At 47.4% G+C, this 19,159-nt stretch overlaps 1 protein-coding gene across 1 annotated transcript in view; it reads right to left on the bottom strand.

The window, feature by feature from the left end:
• The window catches only part of LOC8031422 (ninein), a 37,616-nt gene extending 24,303 nt beyond the window's left edge, over positions 1-13,313 (bottom strand). Inside the window, exons 1-5 of the mRNA XM_040205766.3 lie at positions 13,176-13,313; positions 9,147-9,321; positions 6,813-6,929; positions 3,984-4,076; positions 3,086-3,272 (exon numbers count right to left, since the gene is read on the bottom strand). Coding sequence (XP_040061700.2) covers positions 3,086-3,272; positions 3,984-4,076; positions 6,813-6,929; positions 9,147-9,206 — 457 coding nt within the window. The 5' untranslated portion in view covers positions 9,207-9,321; positions 13,176-13,313. The remainder of the gene's footprint in view (positions 1-3,085; positions 3,273-3,983; positions 4,077-6,812; positions 6,930-9,146; positions 9,322-13,175) is intronic.
• Between the last annotated feature and the right edge of the window lie 5,846 nt (positions 13,314-19,159).

Here is a 19,159-nt window from a genome sequence, read left to right as displayed (position 1 = left end):
TTAATCAAAATGCTTTTTGTCCAAATCGAAGAAAAAATAACTGAAGTTGAACTCCCGCGTCGCAACCTGGCAATGCTTCGTAGCGCTTGTTCACCGCACAACACGCCACCTGAGAGGAGAGGCTTCGCGCGCAAGCAAGGGGATTTATGGCCGGGAACGTGATTTCCGCAGAAGGTTCTGCAAATGCGTATTCTTGACTCGCAATCGCCTCGTGTGTATGTGAATAGCAGGCTCGTTGCGCCCTCTGTACCCGATGTCAGCTCCCTCGCTCCAAAACGAGATGCCTAATACGCGTCGGCATTTCCTGGCAGAGACTTCTCGTCAGGAAACGTGATGACGATACAGCGAGATCCCTACTATAATACTCCGTTTCACCTTATACCACGGAGTGCAGTGGCAAGCTACGGGAAATCCCAACCAATCCAGCGTTGTGCGCGTATCACATCACGCGCGCGTCGCCGTGCCCCTCTCGAAGGTCACGTGACACTAATACGGGATTGGATTGGCTACAGTGCCGCGTAGCGTCCGCTGCGGTACATCGTAAGGTGAAACGGTTTTGAAAGGACCAACTGTAAGAAAGAGCAGAAAAACGAGGGGTATCGTTTCGAATGACTTTGAAGGAGGCCAGTCGGTACAGGCAAGTCATTCTGCGATTCGTGCAGATACTGATAAGTGCAAGTTGAGCAATCTTATTTAATTTTCTCGTCTAGGGTGATAGTTGTCTCGTGTTTACTCATCCTAATGTGCCACCGGCTTTGTTCAGTTGCAACGATTACGGCATTACCGCTGAGTGGGATGTTTTTGCTTCATCCCACGGGAAGAGTGCTTGTGACGGAGGAGCGAAACACGAAGCGTTTGGCAGCCAGGGCCAGTCTTCAAAGTTCCCTTCAGAATCAAAATTATGACGCCCTATCAGCTGGTCACCTGGGCTAAAAAAATAGCAGTGGAGATATTACAATTATGTGGGTTTCAAAATAAATGGTCAAAAAGAAACGAACCCGACTAATTACATGTTTCAGCTCAACGGTCCCTGTCCCCCAAAGGGACCCAGCGTTTACATCACTTCAAGCCAACATCACCTTAGACGCCACGTGCTGGATTTACGTCCTGTTCAGAGCCACGGGAATTTCCAGTTTTAAAATCGTTTTTAGGCTTGTTGTCCTAATCCAGAAATTTTCTAAATGAAAACTACATCAGCAGAAAGAACCAACAAGCCTTTGACTGCTGCGTGACCATGAACATGGTGCTGCTGCAATCTGTTCAACACCATATAGTTCGCGTCGTTTTCATATCGCCTACTCACGAGGCTTTTATGCTGCTGTTTATGTGCGTACTGAAACTGACAAGAGGAACAAATGGCGGTGTGAAACAACTGATCTGCTCGTAAATATGCTGCCTCGGCAGCGCTAAAAACAAAACAAAAAAAAAAGCAGATATGACAGGTTGTGCTAGATCACAAGAGAACTCCACCGCAGACGACGGTTGCAACTGCAACGATTGGAAAGCCACGGAAGCAGATGCAAGCCTTTCCCCACGAATATCTCTATACAGTAACACTTCGCTCATGACAAACAATCGCGCGTTTCGTCCGGCTACAATGTTGACAGTGGCGTGAAGAGGAGCTAAAAAACCAGTCCGGGTTTTGACGCGGGAGAACAAGAAGGTAAACAGGAGAACTTTCGAGCGTCTGCCACAATACCTCAGCTGAACACATTCATGCGCGACCAGATAGTAGATCAGTCAAAGTTTTGTGTAAAAACTTCGAGGAGTATTTGACACGGTCTGGCGCTTGATCTACGTTGCCTTGGTTACGTATCTCGGGAAGGTGTGACCGTCCTCATAATTTCGCTAAAAAAAAGTATGAAAACTTAAATTTCTTACAAAATACTAGTTGTGATGAAAAAAAAAAAAGTTCCGGGACTGATTCTCTAACGTAAAAAGAGAGGGCAGCACAGCGATGCGCGCGCAGCAGTCGAAGCAAGGGACCTCCGTGTCTCGTTATACTAAAGGGCGTCACTCTGAACATCTGGAGCTGCACTATGCTCGAGTTTTTGTGACCACGTGGACGGGCACAATGGCAATTTCACCATAGACTGCAAACCAGAGCGAGAGCGAACATCAGTTCTGCATCAAACTCCACAAATATAAAACAAAGACTTTTGAAATGTTTCAGCGGGATTGTGTCAAAAAGCGGTGAATTTGGCGAAGTGTTTTAGGTGGCACTCGCGCTTCAGGAACGGCAGAACATCGCTGGAAGGCGAAGAGAAGTAGGGCGACTTTATCAGACCTCTCCTTGACTTCAGTGACGTTCTGCCATTCTTGAGGCGCGAGTGCCATTCAAAATACATCGCACACCACTGCTTTTTGACACAAGCCTTCCCAATCATTTCGGAGGTCTTTGCTTTAGATTTGCCGAGTTTGACGTAAAATATATGTTCACTCTCGCTTTGGTTTGCAGTCTATGGAGAGATCGCCATTATGCTTGTGCATGTGGTCAAACAAACTCGTATAGCGCGGCTCTAAATGTTCCCAGGGGCGACGCCCTTCGGCATAATAACGCGGAAAGGTCTCTGAATTCGACTGCTGCGCGAACATCCCTGTGCTGCTTTCTCTTTTTACGCAAAAAAAATCAGTCCCAGAACTTTTTGGACGCACCTCGTATATTTATGTAACTACTCTACATCGTCTCACCGCAGGATATGTTTCGACCCTCAAATCAAGAGGTTGAACAAGTCAAGCGATCCAGTATAGCCCAAAAGGCACAACTAAGGTCTCTCTAGGTCCAGCGAGGCAAGCGGTCCATTATGGGTCAAGAAATCCAATGAGCCCAAGGAGTCAGGAGATCCAACGTGTCAAAAGATCCAACATGAGGCACAACCAGTCAAAATATCCAATATGGCTCAACATGCCCTACGAGTCAAGAGACCGAGTCAAAGGATCACATATGGGTCAAGAAATTGGACGAGTCAAGAGGTCTAACACAGGTCCAGAGATCTAACGACTCGAGAGATACAAAGAGTCAAGAGTTCCATCAGGTCACTCGAATCGTTGTATCTCTTGACCCGGAATCCTGCCCGGGGCTCACCGGAGGACGAGGCCTCGCTGCCCCTGCGCTTCAGCCCTCCCCCGGCGGCGCCCGGCCTCGAGTAGTCGGCCACCCAGGAGCCCGACCTCCGATGCCTCTTGCTGTGCGCCGAGCGGGACGAGGCGGCCAGCTGCTGACGAAGGGTCTCCAGCTCCAGGCTCAGCTCGTCGTTGCAGTCCTTCAGCTCCTGAAAGAAGCGGTCCCGTTGCTCTCCCACGCAGTTCACTTTGCTCTATGGCAGAAGTACGGTGCTTGGGGTCCGATTTTGGTCAAGCTGAGAGCGCTCTCGGCTGCTCATTGGACGTGGCGCCACAGCTTGCCAGTAATCAACCGTGATACGTTTTTGACAAGGTCACCAGTACACGATCGGGCAGTATTTTGGTCAGAATGTCTCACTAATTATAAACGGCGAAAAAGGTCTCGCGGCCTCTGATGAGCTTGTACAAGGTATCACAAAGAAAAAAAAATATCTACAGGGTTGTTTTTTTTACCGCAAAAATAAACTAGGCATTGCCGAACGCTCATCCTCCGTCCAAAGGCAGCGCTAGAGGTCAGAACCAGACGCAAAAGTTTCACGCCGATCCGATAACTTAGTCAAAAGTTATAAACGATTTTCTGAAAAGTTTAACGGGAAAATGGCGGCCGACAAAGTTTTCAAATGCCTGGGGCTCTATGGTACCAGAAACCCAAAACGGGCAAAAATTGGCTCAATTTTCCCATTGCACTTCTCAGAAAATCACTTTTAATTTGAACTTTTGAATAAGGTATCGGATCGGGCTGAAACTAGCACTAGAGGTTGTGACCTCTAGTGCTACCTTTGGGTGGAGAATGAGCGTTAGGCGAGGCCTATAGTCGGTGACAGGTCAAGAACGAACGTCCGGCGATATTTGGCACGCACCTTGTTCTGTTTCTGCGTCGACTCCAGTTCGTGAAATATCTTCTGGCAGTGCTCGTCGTTCAGGAACGCCTGTCCGGACTCCAAGTCGGCCACCTGCGGGCGGAGCACCACGAGCTCGAGCGTGCATCGGTGACCGTTCGAGGGAGCCCAAAGCCCCAGTCGCACTAATCTCACACCATACAAACGACAGGATTACAGACGTATCTGCGAACGCACCTCACGCAAGTTCGAAGCCCGTCTTCTCTCATACAGCTTCGGACGTACGTTTAAAGGCCGATTTTTACGACCAATGTGACATTGTGTCGTGCAATGGCCGCCGGTGGTGGTGCCACCGACGGGCTCGCGATCCGCGCTCCAGGCTACTACAACAGGACCGACATACAAGGGAGCAAAACGCCTCATACAGTCTCTGCAGACTGGCTTCTATACGATGTGTTAGCGCCGTGACGCCGGCTTAACGGCCGCGGTTTAAACAAAAGCGAGCGCGGACGAGACGAACAGTTACGTTAACTATCGGAGCGCAGATTAGACCCGAGCGTCGGCGTTCGACTGGGACTCGTGCTAGCACCGACTAAACGCGAATATCGTCCGGATGCAGACTCTTTACTCGTGTCTAATTTGCGCTCCGCGCTGGTATCTAAACTGCGTTTTACAGGTTAATATCCGACCTCAAGCAACGCAACGACCCGCGGAGTCAAGCGAGCACGGCCAAAAGTATATCGTCATGACGCTCGTCGGCTTTGTGCGTTTGCTACCAACGGCTGAGCAGTCACGTACAAGAAAAACAAAGAAAGACTTTCAATCTTTCCACTCCGGGGAAGGAGGAAGACCAGCGGAGCTGTACAATGGAAAGTAATGGCCGGCCGCGAGTCGGCAAGCCAGAGAGGAAAGGCTGCCGCCATCTATGGGCGACGGCGGCAAACAGATAAGTGGCTTGCCGCCGTCGCTCATAGATGGTCGTAGGTGTCCAGAGTTCGGTGTCTTCATTTCTTTGCGGGGGACACAATCCTGGGGAAACTAGCCCTTAACAGCTCCGCTGTAAAAAAAAAAAAAAAAAGAAAAAAAAAAAAGAAAGAAACTTGGGGCGCTTAAGCTTCGCCTTTAAGGGTGGAACGCGATAGCGTTACCGGGCCCCGTTCGCGAAGCCTTCTCGTATAAACCCGCACTTGTTCCCAAGCCGTGCAAGCGTGTGTGCGCGGTCTAGTCGGTAGCGTCACGTGACCCCTGAAGTCGCACGTGGCTGTGACGTCATGACGCTATCCACTCGCTAAATTTAGAGGAAAGTTTTCCGCTAAATTTGGCGGGAAATGTTTCCGCCAAGTTTTGCGGAACGCCACGCGTGACGTAAAACGTGGCTGCGGGCGTTGCATTATAAGATTTTAGGAACTGGATTGGTCTGTAGGTCACAGAACGTGCATTTTCGGGCTAAATTTAGCGAATAATCGAATTGGCTTATACGCCACGTGACGTCGATTTCCCGCTAAGTTTAGTGGGGAAACTGAGTTGACGTATAGCTTGCCGTCAATTTTTTCAAGGCGTACAGGTCACGGGACGCCACTTTCCCCACTAAATTTCGTGGAAAACGGACCGACGGCCAAAATATTGGAATAAGGGGGGGGGGGGGGTAGCGTTTAAGAGCAGGATCGCTCACATTTACTGTGCTCGATTGGTTCAGCCAGTGATCGCAAACGTGCAAAAACGACGAGCGCCGCGACGGTGCACTTCTGCGCCGCTTGGTTGGCTCCGTTCAACGTTACTAAAACACTCAGTTGGGAAACTCATCCTTTAAACCCGGACCGCTCGCGTCCACCGAGACAAAACTAGATACGATAACAGCGCCGCCCTTTAGCGACGAATCCAAACAAGTTCATTTATATAGCTACTGCGAAATAGCACCGCGAGATGGCGCCAGCGGCCCTTGCGCGACTCGACCTAAAGTATAGTCAGAGTACGGAAACGCCCAGGCTCAGTGGCGCCAAAATGGCAACTAATTTTTTTTTTTTACTGTGGTTATTATGATAGTTTTGAAAGCCTGTTTTTGCGTAAAAAGAAACGAAAAGGCTCTTTTCTTAGGAACGTTTATTGGAGTTAGTACAGAATGACGGAGCGTGATGTTTTCATAAAATACTAGTTTGCAAGGTTTTGCGGCAGAATATTGTTTTTATACAGCCATGCCTCACCGGTGATTTCAGGTAGCGCGACCCGACCTGGGCGTTTCCCAACTTCGTTATGGTGATGCGAGGCGCGTCCGCTTGGGAGACGGGGGGTTGGCATCTTCCACCGTGTATGTTTCGGCGCCAAAATGGCCGATGAAAGCCAAACTAGAACGGTCGCAGTGGAAGCCATCGAATGCAATACCTGAACCAATGCATGGCTTGCACTGACGTCACATCGCATACTTTTGACCACCATGTAAGAGAAGGAGAAGGAATCTGCTTTTGTAAGAAATTTGAGTAACGGCTTTATCTTCTATAATCTTCTGGGAGCAGGGTAGCGACGTCTGTGCAAATCCGGAAGGCAGAAAAGAGGATCCTGTTAAGAGGGGAGCTCCTTCTTCCTCTCTTCTCTGGTGGTCATAGGAGCGATCTTTGAATGATGTCACGTGCAAGCCATGTATCCGTGGAGCCGTGCAGTTCCCGGAGTAGCCGCTGCGTTAAAAATGGTGGCGTTGCGATCGCTTTAGTTCGGTTCTAGAGTACGGATCTGAGCCACCTTTTGAAGGCAGGCTCTACGGCAGTTTCCCAACCGAGTATAGTACTAGTAAAGTGGGCTGCATCCGATAATAGTGTTGTCTGCTACCGGAAGCTTAAGAAGACACTCTCGGCTCACCCTCTGCTTGAGGTGGGCGACGCCTTCCAGCTCCTTCTGCTGGCTCTCGCCGAACCTGTGCAGCTCGCTGTACCGCTCGGAGAATTCCTGCAACTCCAACTCGAGGCGACCGTTGTCCTGAAACGTCGTCGGCGTACCTTCAGGAGCTGTCGGCGACAACAGCGAGATTCGCGAAACCCGTGCCACTCAAAGCGCCAGTTTTCAGCGAGTCTCCCAGGACAACGCGATTCTGGTCAAGAGATCCAACGAGTCGAGAGTTCCAACGTTAAGCCTTTTGACTCTTTGAATTTCTTCACTCGTTGGACCTCTTGACTCGAAACCCGGACAACTACCAGTGAGCGATCGCCCGTAGTTAAGTCTATCACCCCCAGGATATTATTACAGACGCCGCTGATTGTTCGTCCTGTTCCCGAGGACACATCGTATCAGAATAGCGCCTTTAGCGCAGAGATGTTTCGGTGGCGACCTCCTATAGTTTCCTTTCGCGACGTCACTAACAAGATTTGCCTCGACGTCATTGGCAGGAGTTGTCTCTGCCTCGCCCTGATTGGCAAGATTCGCATCGCCGTGAACCGGCGATTGGACAAGCATTATTATAATACAGGAAGCAATGGTTTGATCAATCCCGAACTTGGACCACAGCGACTATTTTGGTGGCACACGTCGCTAATTAGGAATAAAGGAAAGCTATGCGGTGCTCAAATTCGTCTGCTTCTTCCTCAGGGGTGGCGGTGACGTCAGAACGCCGAGCTCTGATTGGCTCAGATTGAAGGATAGTGGGTAGACCTCAAGGCAAGCTACCTTGAAGGTCTCCCCACTATCTTTCAATCAGAGCCAATCAGCGCTCGGCGTCGTTCTGACGTCACCACAACCCCTGCAAAAGAAGCAGACAAACTTGTGCTCCGCGTGGTTCCTGCGTACGCGCCGTGGGCTGAAGATGCGACCAACAACCTTTAGGTTAAGCGACCTGTGCTGAAGTCGCCGAACCCGAAAAGTTAATTTTATTACTGACTTTTTTAGTTGGGCCCATACGAGCATAAAATACAAAACAGCATTACTAAGAACAAAAAACTATAACAAGAAAGCTGATGTTAGCCACCGTTTCAAACAGTAGCAATAAAAAAGAAATGTAAGCGCAATATACTGGGTGTTCAAAATTAAATCTTAGAAATAAATAAAACAAAAAACAACAAGGACGATTGAGGCACGTGAAATCAGTCTTTGCACCTAGGTTAGGCTCCCAGGCGGATGCTAAGCGCAAGAATAATCATAGAAGACAATTTTCTGGTTAACTAAATTCCATTATTAAACATTTTAATGACTGGAAGTAAGTCTGCATCTGCCTATAACTTCAATGCGGCCGTATTCTAAAACTGTTACATTCCGTCAAATTCTCGTAACCAGCCAGTGTTCCGAGATATGCGTCATCTGATTTGCCATTCCATCTGGTTAATTACGCGTACAAAGTCGCGGAGATCGGCGCAAAAGCCCCCCGCTGTGTGACGTAGCTCGTTGGGCATGTATGGCAACAGACGGAGAGAGAAAGAGAGAAGAACTATCATCAGCTCCGTCCCGTTGCCATACGGAATGTCATATGCAACGATTTGCGTCACGCCGGGAAGGTGTAACTAGACGGATTGAGTGGCAAACTTTGCGGACGTATATCTCGAAACATAGGCTAATAACGATAATAATCCCCGGAGAAGGGAAACAAGGGGTACAAGGGACAAACACAAATCTCCAAACGCAGCCAGATTATTGGTGCGCGACTAAAAAATCCGCCTAAGCATAATCGAACCAGGGATATCTCATTTCCAGGGGAGCGCTCTACCAACTAAGCTAACCAGGAGTTCGAGGCCACTCGGGTAAACCGGTTATAACAGCTGCCACCAGTCTAACACCAACAAGGGTGAACGGCCTGCATATTAAGGTTATGATGTTCATGCAATTACTGGGAAGGGGCAGCAAGCTGGACAGGAATAACGGCGCTCGGATGCATTAATTTCATCAACATGGGCTCATTACGAGCATTTTAGAAATTGGATCTAAGTTTCCAATATAAACACACACCCGAATCACATTACTTTAAAAGTTTATTAATACATTTTAGTTTATTAGGAAATTGACAGGTAAAATTATTCTCTCGCGTCTTAACCCGATTGGCGCCATTTCCCTGATTATCCCCTGATTGGCCTTTTTTGAAGCATGCCAGGATTTACCGCGCGTGTTAGCGTGCGCTAACACAAGCAATAAATTTAGCGCTAGCCTGCGCTAAAATTTCGTTGCGGTATCCTAAAACGATCCAGTTACTCTATAGGGCAGAGCGGTTCCCACCTGTTGCAGGGCGATGCACTGCGCCCGCAGCCTGGCCTCCTCGCTGCGCAAGGTGGCCATCTCCTCGTGGCTACGTTGGTTGAGCCTGGCCAGCTGCGCGGTGGCGGCCTCCCGCTCACGCTCCAGCTGTTCCTGCAGCTCCCGCAACTGCTCCTGGTGCCGCTTCTCCAGGTTCCTGCAAGGAGCCGTCAAGCCACGCAGGCCCAGCCCGGCAAAGCGACGTTTTGCTGAGGCTTTGGTCTAGACACTTGGCGGGAAAGTCGGCGAGGAGTTTGGCGGTCGCGATTGGCCGCCGTCGCGCTTGACCCTGGCACCGGCCAATCATGGCCGCCAAACTCCTCGCCGATCTTTTCGCCAAGTCTCCAGATTAGAGCCCCTGGAGGCTTCAGAGCATGGTGAAAGAGAGAGGTAAGCAAACAAATAGGCAGCGTGCAGGTGAGCTGGTGAGGGCTAACCATGATTAATTATACCCGAGACCGTGGTAAGAAAAGGGAGACATCAAACAGTTGTGGACGAAAAAAAGGGAAAAGACGACGTATTAAACCGAACTGCTTCGTTTATTCAGTCCCATTCCTTATGTCGCCCATAACATGGTTCACATCCACACCAAAAAAATATGCAACAAATATTCCAAAAGCCGGGAGACGTCATTATTAAAATAAGAGCACCGACTTGACACAACAGAAAAAACAATTTCATTAGACGTTTCGCCTCCTCTCTGGGAGGCATCTTCAGTAGTTACAAAGAAAATGCAAGGTTCAATCTTGTGCATGCGGGAGGCATCTTCAGTAGTTACAAAGCAAATGCAAGGTTCAATCTTGCATTTAGCGTTGACTTGAGGTTGAACCTTGCGTTTGCTTTGTCACTACTGAAGATGCCTCCCGCATGGGAGGCGAAAAGTCTAATGAAATTGTTTTTTTTTCTGTTGTGTGAAGTCGGTGCTCTTATTTTAGTTAGCAAAATAATATAAAAAAGCTGTTTGATGTTTACATGTAACTGTTGTTTCCCCTTTTTGCCAGTCTCAGGTATAATTAGTAATGAGGATAGATTAAATAGATTAGATACATTAGATATGTTAGATAGATAAGATATATTAGATAGATAAGATAGATTAGATATATAGATAGATAAGATAATATAAGATAAGATAGATAGATAGATAGATAGATAGATAGATAGATAGATAGATAGATAGATAGTTATGGCAAACGCCGTACTCATCTTTTTCCGACGAACACGTTAGACAAAGATGAGCTAAGCCAACACCACCTAGATAACGAGGCCACAGTATCGGATGTTTTGCGTCGCCAACCAGGGACCTGCGCTGGGTCCAGCTGAACGTGTCACAGCACACGAGTTCTATCTGTGTCCCGCGATAGCCTCCGGAAGGTGACGTAGAAATCCAGCACTATATGGCCTTGTCATCTAGGTATTCAGTAGACAAGAGTCGCCAAATCCCAAACTATCTGGTGGTCACCGCCATCTTAGTGCTTTGTGTAGAGCGGACGCCAGTACCGAGAAGCTAAGATATGAAAATGCGACTTCCTGAGCTTTATAGATGCGGTGTCAGCAAGCTCACGCATGCAGTACAGGTTTTTCCTTTTTTGTCGCGGACCGTTTTAACATTTTCGGAGGACACACATGCGTTTCCTGCGTTTCCAGCCAAAGTATCATGTAACTGGAAGCAGTAACTTTAAACACCAAAATGGCCAAAGGGTTATTACTCTGAAATATATATAGCTTTTACTTCGTGGTTGTACAGGCTAGCTAGACTATAATAGAGCAGAAGAACTGCGGAGAGAAAAAAGAAAAGAAAAAGAAAGCGTGGCGAAAAGAACAAGACAAGCGGGAAAGACCCCCTTTTCGAAGGGAGTTACATGACAAACAAACACAGGAAAAGAAGTGCTAATGGATGCTCGTTTGGGGACAAGAGAAGACGACAGTAACCGGCACAAGCCATGATGATGCTCGCAATCGATGATTCGCGTTGGGTGTCCGAGGGACATTGGAGCAGTTCCTTCGTGGCTTTCGGGGTGAAGAGCCGTGGCTCTAGAGCACACCGCCAGCGAAACCAGAGACGGCCCATCCACAGCTTCGGCGTTACGACACTGGTCCGTAGGAAGAAACCCGCAATATCGTGCACGGAGTGCGCTGACGGCGCAGATACGCGGAGACGAAGGACCCAGAATGCTGAAGTGTCAGCAGGTCGCTCAGGTAAGACCGAGCACAAACAAGGTTAAATGCCGCTGAAACGTTAACTAGAAATACGGTAATACGGAAGCTCTAAACAAATAGGGGAGTAGAAGTAATATGTCTCACAGCGAACGAGGTGTTTCAAGCTTTCTTTAATCAAAACGATTGTCTGCAGAACAATCTCAAAGGTCTGCTTTTTCTCCACCGGATAAAATGCTAAACGGCGGTCGGGAAGATTGTACGGTGTTTTAATAGGTCGTTCGAATCGCTCCCATAACAATATCCGGTATAGGCCGCTCACGTTTTCTGCGTATGCATTGTATCGATATTGTTATCGAATATCGCTATCGGAGGTGTCGGACGATCTGCTAAAACTCCCTACTATCTTTGCTGACTTCGTGCACAGTTTTGCTCTATAGAAGCTTTACACACGCGCCAAGTTAGAGCCGCCGTTGCTGACCTCCTCTCGTCTTACCCAGATACTAGGCACTGAAACGGGCGTTGCCGAGCCTACACAAAGGCCAAAGCTGGGGAGAAGGACACCACAGAATCAAACGTGGCAGTAACCTTGCCTGCAATGGTAACGATACGGAATAAAAGGAAACGGAATTAGAGGAGGCTAAAACCAAAGGTCCGTTATGGCGGCGCCCATGAGCAGCTGCTGCCAAGCGTCTATACATCAATACACAGCCCTGGCGTCACGCCGATACGTTGGCGCTGCTGTCAGCAAGGCGCGTGCTCAGAGACTTTCCCTCCTGGGGATGTGGTTTCTGCGCATGCGGAGTACCCGCATCCGGTGTGAGCAAACGCAGATATGTTTGTAGACAGCGTGCTGGCCTATACGAAGTACCTAGAGCCTGCCAGTAATATGTGTTCCCCGTAAATGCAGGATCCACGTCAAACGAAAGTGCACAGCGGCGGGCAAACTTTATGAACAGCTCTCGTCTTTCGCAGCTATACTTATTATTATTTTTTTTTTTTCGTTTTCGCAATAGAGATAGGTTGAGGAACTGCATGCTCCGCTTTCGGAGCAAAGAATCGTGACGGTCTCGAAGTTTTGACTCCAAGTACAGCGGGGGAAGCAACCGTGGTTCTTGCAGGAGACGCGGCGGGCATGGCGACTACCAGGGTTTCACCACGCATGCGCCGGCGGCACCACGTATACGCCGTCGTGTGCCTCCCGAGGTCCCTCAGAAGTGAAATATCTGCTCAATGTTTTCGACACCAAGGAAGCTGACAATAACGTAACCGGGATAAGCTATGGCGCATTTCAGGAAAACCAGGACTAGAAAGGGGTATGCTCACTTTGTTAAGAAACGTGTACACGAGTAAGAAAGTCATGATGATGCGAAAAGCGCCTGCAGTATTTCAAATAAATGAATCAATAAATAAATTGGAGCGAAAGCGCGTTATTTCTCGAGGCAAGGACAGACGTGTTGAGAATGGAAACTTTTAAGTTCAAATACCAAAAAAATTTAATATATGTAAACGACTTAATCTTTAAGAGGACTTAACTTTGGCGAATTTCGCGACCTGTAAAATATCAAGAAAATGTAATTACCCGAATATACCACCCCATGGTAGCGATTTTATAGCACATCATTTTAATCGCGAACATTTTGCGGCGCGAAATAATCCCAAATGCCGCACTTTACAAAACGCGCAAAATATCGAGCTAGCGATGATAAAGTCATTACTGGGAGGGAATAGAAACGCCTTAATTCCATAACTGTGATTATGTAATGGAAAGGGCTCGCACTAAGTGGCAGACCGATTCAGCGTCCCGGCATTCGCCGAGGACAACGCTAGAGAGAATTTCGTGAGCGGGCATCTTACGCCAGTTTTCTCTCGCAGGCTTTCTCCAGCTTGGCGTGATGCTCATCGACCTCCTGCGCCAGCAGCGCCGCCCTGGTGTTGGCCTCCGACACGTTCACACGTAGACGGTCTCGTTCTTCCCTCGCTTGCTCGAAGTTCAGTCTGGAAGCAGCGGAAAACACGGCAAACACTTTCAGGGCCTTGCAACCAAGACGTCAAGAATATTTCCAGTTTTGCTGGAAAGAAAACTGTCATATTTCGAACTCTGTGCAGTCACTGCCAGGACGAAAATTGCAGAGCGTCTCATCAGGATGCTCGGCATCCAGCACGCACTCATTGCGAGCTCAAGACTCATTTGCGAGATGAGACACACGACACGCTAAAGTGTTACCGAAGGTAGCAAGTTCGCACCGAAGGAGGAAAAAGACCTTCCTGCCGTTCTCATCGTGTGAGTGACTATAGATCAGGGGTGGCCAGGCTGACCCGGCCTAACAGCCGCAAACAAAACCACGAAACATCCAAGAGCCGCGTGGGGAGGGGGGGGGGGGGGGGGGGCAAACTTTTGTCCAAAGCATTAAACGAAACTTGAACTAATTTTCAATCAATCCGAGTCAAAAGCAGTCCAACGTTACGTAAGGTAGCAGCAGCACAAGACAACCAAACCGTGACCTGTCTTTCGATTTAAAACGCGTTCCATTTCTCTTTTTGGGGAAGTGCTTATGTGACCGGGAGGGAGGCGGGGGAGGGGAGGGAGCCGCTATCCGACGCAGCCGTTGGATCTGAGTCGTTACCTGACGTATGGATAGAAAATGCGTTTGCTCACAGCCGCGTCGGCTCCAACGAAACCGGTTTATATCCCGTTTTGTCGGAGCCGACACAGCTGTTGCCATAGCAACCCTCGCACTCTGTCCGAATCGACGTAAGTGTGTGAACCCCCTTTAATGTACTTTTCGTTTCAGTTTGTCATACAAATATGCTAGCTGGAGCACACAACTAATGAAATAGTGCTACTGAGTCACTTTGAGAACTCTGTAGTGGTTTTAAATAAAAATGAATTACTTCCCTATTGAAAAAATGTCTGCGAGGCCCACTAAGATTTCCTGCGAGGGCCTGAGAAGCCTTTTAGGATATCCTGAAATGTCTGATGGGCCCACCAGGCTCCTCTAGTAGGTCTGTGGGGCCCATCAAGATATCTTTCTGAGAGGTGTGCGTTCCTTCAGGGTCGTTCTAAAAGGTCCGCGTGACCTGTCAGGGCCGTTCTAAAGGGTCTGTGAAACCCACCAGACATTATCGGGAGTACCTCGCAGATTTCATCCGAAGACGGTAGTGCGTAGACGTGCTGTGTTCGTTGGCAGCCCGCTTCGGCGACGCGAGTGCGTAAACCTGTTGTGTCGCTCTTTATATTGGTTCATTGCGTAGACGCAGTTGTAAGCGAATATTGCTTTGATCGAGACTCATTGAGTGCAAACGATGCCCATATAATGCCGCCCATTGAGAAGAGATAGAAGTCTATCAAGCTAGCTTTATCGAACGATCTCGCCCCAAGAATTCGGCGATGCGAGTTGGCCACCCAGTGGCCCAGCCGCCCACCCAACAACTAAGTGAGCCAAGCCGGTCCAAAATGTGTGACATCGACGGACAGCAGACGAACTTATACGTATTGCTTATTTTTACTTATATTTCCTAGCACTGCCTGCGTGCATACAGCGTTTCAATATTTACGAATTCATGGCCCACCAGCCCGTGATTGTTGCTTAGGTGTATAATATTATAAACAAACAAATCAGCTGATGTTGAGGTTACCATTATTGCGAGCGTCAGGTAAAATAAAAGTTAAACATTCGTCGCCCATCTCATATATTCTATATCTAATAAAAAAAAAACAGCACCGTTCTCGACTTCTTATGAATGCAAAGCACGATGCTTTCAGAGAATATACATACTGGCTTCATACGATGATCATTCCTGAGCAAACCTAAGCTGTCATAGGTAATTGGCATTTGAACCGTTGTGCTGTCCTAGAGTCACCTACATACTCAATCTGCGCAAGTACTGATTCATGTAGTCCCTCGAACCTCCTCACATGTATCCGGCCAGCCGACGCTGAAAATAGTCAGAACTTGTCGTAAAATCAACTGCAGAACACAATAGTGGAATGCAGTTAGGTAGCAAATATAAGCATCAGACGCCGCTTTACAGAGTAATGCTAAGAACGCGATGGAACGCGATGAGAAGCACGAATAGAACGGCTTCGCCAAGGCGCGGAGAGGAGAGCAGAGCGACGAGTTGAAGCCACCTTATGGCGGCCGCGTCACGTGAATCCAAAATGGCCGCGCCCGTGAGACGGAAGGTGAAAAGGTCGATAGCAACGGTTAATATTAACCGCTTTCCGCGACCCGACTAACACTGTCAACATTATCTCGACGAAGAATGTATTTCGGGAAGTGTCCTATTGGACGCCCCTTAACGGCGAACTAAATAGTGGTAATGATATTACTAATGGTAATGGCTAGTCTACTCACGTTTACTCATTTACATATTTCGCCTCACAACATCATTTTAATGCTCGTGCACGAGAACGTGCAGTCCATGCACACTGAACAAAAATAATAGCAAATAAAATCTACTAAGAAGACCTCCACCTATCATCTTTATATATATCTATCTAAACTGTTAAGGCATTAAGCGGCATGTTACCGGATATTCATACTCAACATAATTTTCGACGTTCCTGAATCGTCTTTGTATGACAGACATGACCTACACGCTTACGGGATTCCAAACATTCACAAAATGGAGTTCACACAACCAAGCGCGTCCCGCGCTCCGGTGTCTAAGCAAATCACTTTAGGAAACAGGAGTGGTGAGAAGACTTAAGCCAAGTGGCGTCAATGGTAGAAGCGCGATCTTGACCAACCTCGCGAACATTTCGCCAAAAACAAATTCAAAACTGACTAAAAAAAAAAAAAAAAAAGGGACGCGTTGTCAGCTCTAGAAGAAAATGAAAGGATTACTGTCATCTCTGACACTAAGCCTTTTTTCCCTTCAGGCCGTTCCGCTCGTTCCATGTTGTTGGGCGATCGTCCTTTATCGAGATTGTTATACCGAAGCGCGGCTCATATGCGATTACCTGTAGTCGGCGACAGGTCAAGAGTTGAAGGGAAGCTCCACCCACCTCATTCCACTTCAGCAGAGCGAACGCTAGGGAGGAGGTCGCCTCTTCTCGAATGTTCTCTTTGCTAAAGTAGTTGTTGTTGATTAAGGCCTTTAGAAAGCAAAGCTACTATGGCCATACTGCGCCAAGCTTGTTTATTTGGAAGGCATATACTCGGAACTTACTGATACAAATTATCTAGAAAAGGTTAATGCGACAAGGTTAAAAGTATATAGGGGAAGTAAATAAAATTACAACTCCAGTAGAAAACCGGCTTTTTCTTAAATACATTAAAAGGGCCGGTTTTTCTTAAATAATTTATGACACGACAAAACACTACTATAGAAGTCTCACCAATTAGCGGCGCAAAAAAAAAAAAATCTGTCGTGAAAAAAAAAATATAACTCGGGGAAATATGTACGCCGTTCTTGATCAAGCCCTGAGCACATCCACAATATGTGTAGCATAGTTAAACGCTCGAGACAGCCGTCACACAGTGGTTGGGCTTCCCCCCTGAGCAGATGCTTGTGGGTAGGGTAGGGGTGTCGAATTCTAAGACGACACAGAAGAACTTCATGGCGGCGGGTTCTGAGGGATGCACTTTCCCATATCCCAAGACCTGGCTTCATCACATGAAGTTTGTCTTCACATTCCAGACTCCCCTCCAATCGCCATAGTAAAAAAAAAATACAGCTGATGAATTTACTATGAACTTTATGTCTTGAAACGGTATCTGTGAGGCAGTTGGCAATAGGTGCTTAGAGCTAGTGACCAATTCGTCTGCTCTTTCGTTACCTCGGATCCCCATATGGCTAGGCACCCAGCAAAATTGTATGTCTCGGCGAAGCCACAGCCCACATTGTACCTTAGATCGGACAAGTTGTGCGAGTCTATTTTTACTACCCATCACTGAGCAAAGTGTGGTGAGCACACTTTGAGAATCCCGGAATAAAATAGATTTTATTGTTTTGCTGGTCATAATAAACTCCAAAGGCCATCAACACCGCATAGAGCTCTGCCATGTAAATACTTGCACATTCCTTGAGACGCTAAACCTTACTGAATCCTTCAGAATAAACTGCTGATCCTACAAAATGCAATGATTTGGCACATCGGTATAAAATGGGGAGTAGTCACGACGAAAATAATCCCTGGAGAAAGGGAACAAGAGGGACAAAGGACAAACACAAACACAACTAGGTGACTGGTGCGCGACCGAAAAAATCCGCCTGGTCCGGGTATCCAACCCGGGACCTCTCCATTACAGGTGGAGCGCTCTACCAACTGAGCTAACCAGGGGTTAGACGTCAGTAGAGCAAACGGGTTTTATCAGCTGCCACCAGTCTAACACCAACAAGGGTGAAGCTTGCAATTTAAGGTTATGATTATAATGCAATGAAATGCAAAGGTGCAGGCGAGCTGGACAAGGATGACGAAAATAATCACTGGAGAAGGGGAACAAGAGGGACAAAGGACAAACACAAAACTCCAAACATAAGTGACTGGTGCGCGACCGAAAAAATCCGCCTGGTCCAGGTATCAAACCCAGGACCTCTCCATTACAAGGGGAGCGCTCTACCAACTGATACCCGGACATATTCTATCGGATCCCCATGACTTGTATCGTAAGACGTTAAGAATACTGGCTGATTTAAGACATTTCTCTTTCAGGCCCTTCAGGTGGGAAAGAAAGTCTAAATATTTATCAAATGTTACGCCCAAAAATTTACGCTCTGTTTTGACACTAACAGGAAACCTGCTTAACGTCACTTCTGGATCTAGAAACAGCCCCCGACGCAGAAAAAAATGACACAGATAGTTTTCTCGGGAGAAAACTTAAACCCATTCTCGTCAGCCCCCTTACTAATTCTGTTGATGGTAAGCTGCAGTTGCCGCTCACAGCTAGAGAAATTACAAGAAGAAACTGAAATGTAAATATCATCCACGCAGATGTAGTATGAAACGGAGGGTGGTATCACCTTTGACAACGAGTTAATCTTTACGGCAAACAAGGTGACGCTTAATACGCCTCCCTGCGGAGTACCGTTTTCCTGGAAATACTGATCGCATAGTATGGTGCCAAGTCGAACTTGAAAAGAGCGAACTGTAAGAAAACTGCTTATACAACGCAACATGCTACCACGCACGCCACAATCTTACAAATCTAGGAGGATACCATACCGCCATGTCGTATCATATGGTTTCTCCAGGTCGAAGAAAACTGAAACATGATGCATATTTACGAAAGCTTCACGTATTATCTCCAGACAGACTATGTGGTCCAAAGAAGACCGTCCTTCTCGAAAGCCACACTGGTTATTAGCGAAAAAGTGGTTATCCTATATATCGATTACCTATTTATGAGGCGTTCAAATGTTTTGCTAAGGCAACTCGTCAATGCGATTGGACGATAACTACGTGGGTCCGAAGGATCCTTCCCAGGTTTGAGCAAAGGAATCACATGTGCCTGTTCTCAGATTTGAGGAAAGTAAGCCGCTTCCCACCGATAGTTAAAAAAAAAGTGTGTTCAATGGTTCCCAACAAAATTGACTGAGCATTCAATAAAGGATTCCACCAAGACCCGAAGCAGACCTCTTCTTGGATCCAAGAACCGGGTGATTTCAGATAAGATCGACCAAAGGGTGGCTGGTCGACATTTTTAAATCAACAGATGTTTTTATATGACATTGTCTAGTGTCTGGTATAAACGAATCCACACTTAGTTTTGACCAGAAAAAAAATTTGGAGACAAGAAAAATCGTAAGGCAGGGAGAGGTGGACAGTTGCAATAACGCGCACTGATGGAGGGGGCAAGTTTGAAAGTGAATAATTAAAACAATAAAATTAGGAG

The sequence above is a fragment of the Ixodes scapularis genome, unplaced genomic scaffold, assembly GCF_016920785.2.
Source record: "Ixodes scapularis isolate PalLabHiFi unplaced genomic scaffold, ASM1692078v2 PGA_scaffold10__122_contigs__length_95168666, whole genome shotgun sequence".
In the NCBI taxonomy this organism is placed as follows: Eukaryota; Metazoa; Arthropoda; class Arachnida; order Ixodida; family Ixodidae; genus Ixodes; species Ixodes scapularis.
This window is presented reverse-complemented; position numbering and strand designations above follow the sequence as displayed.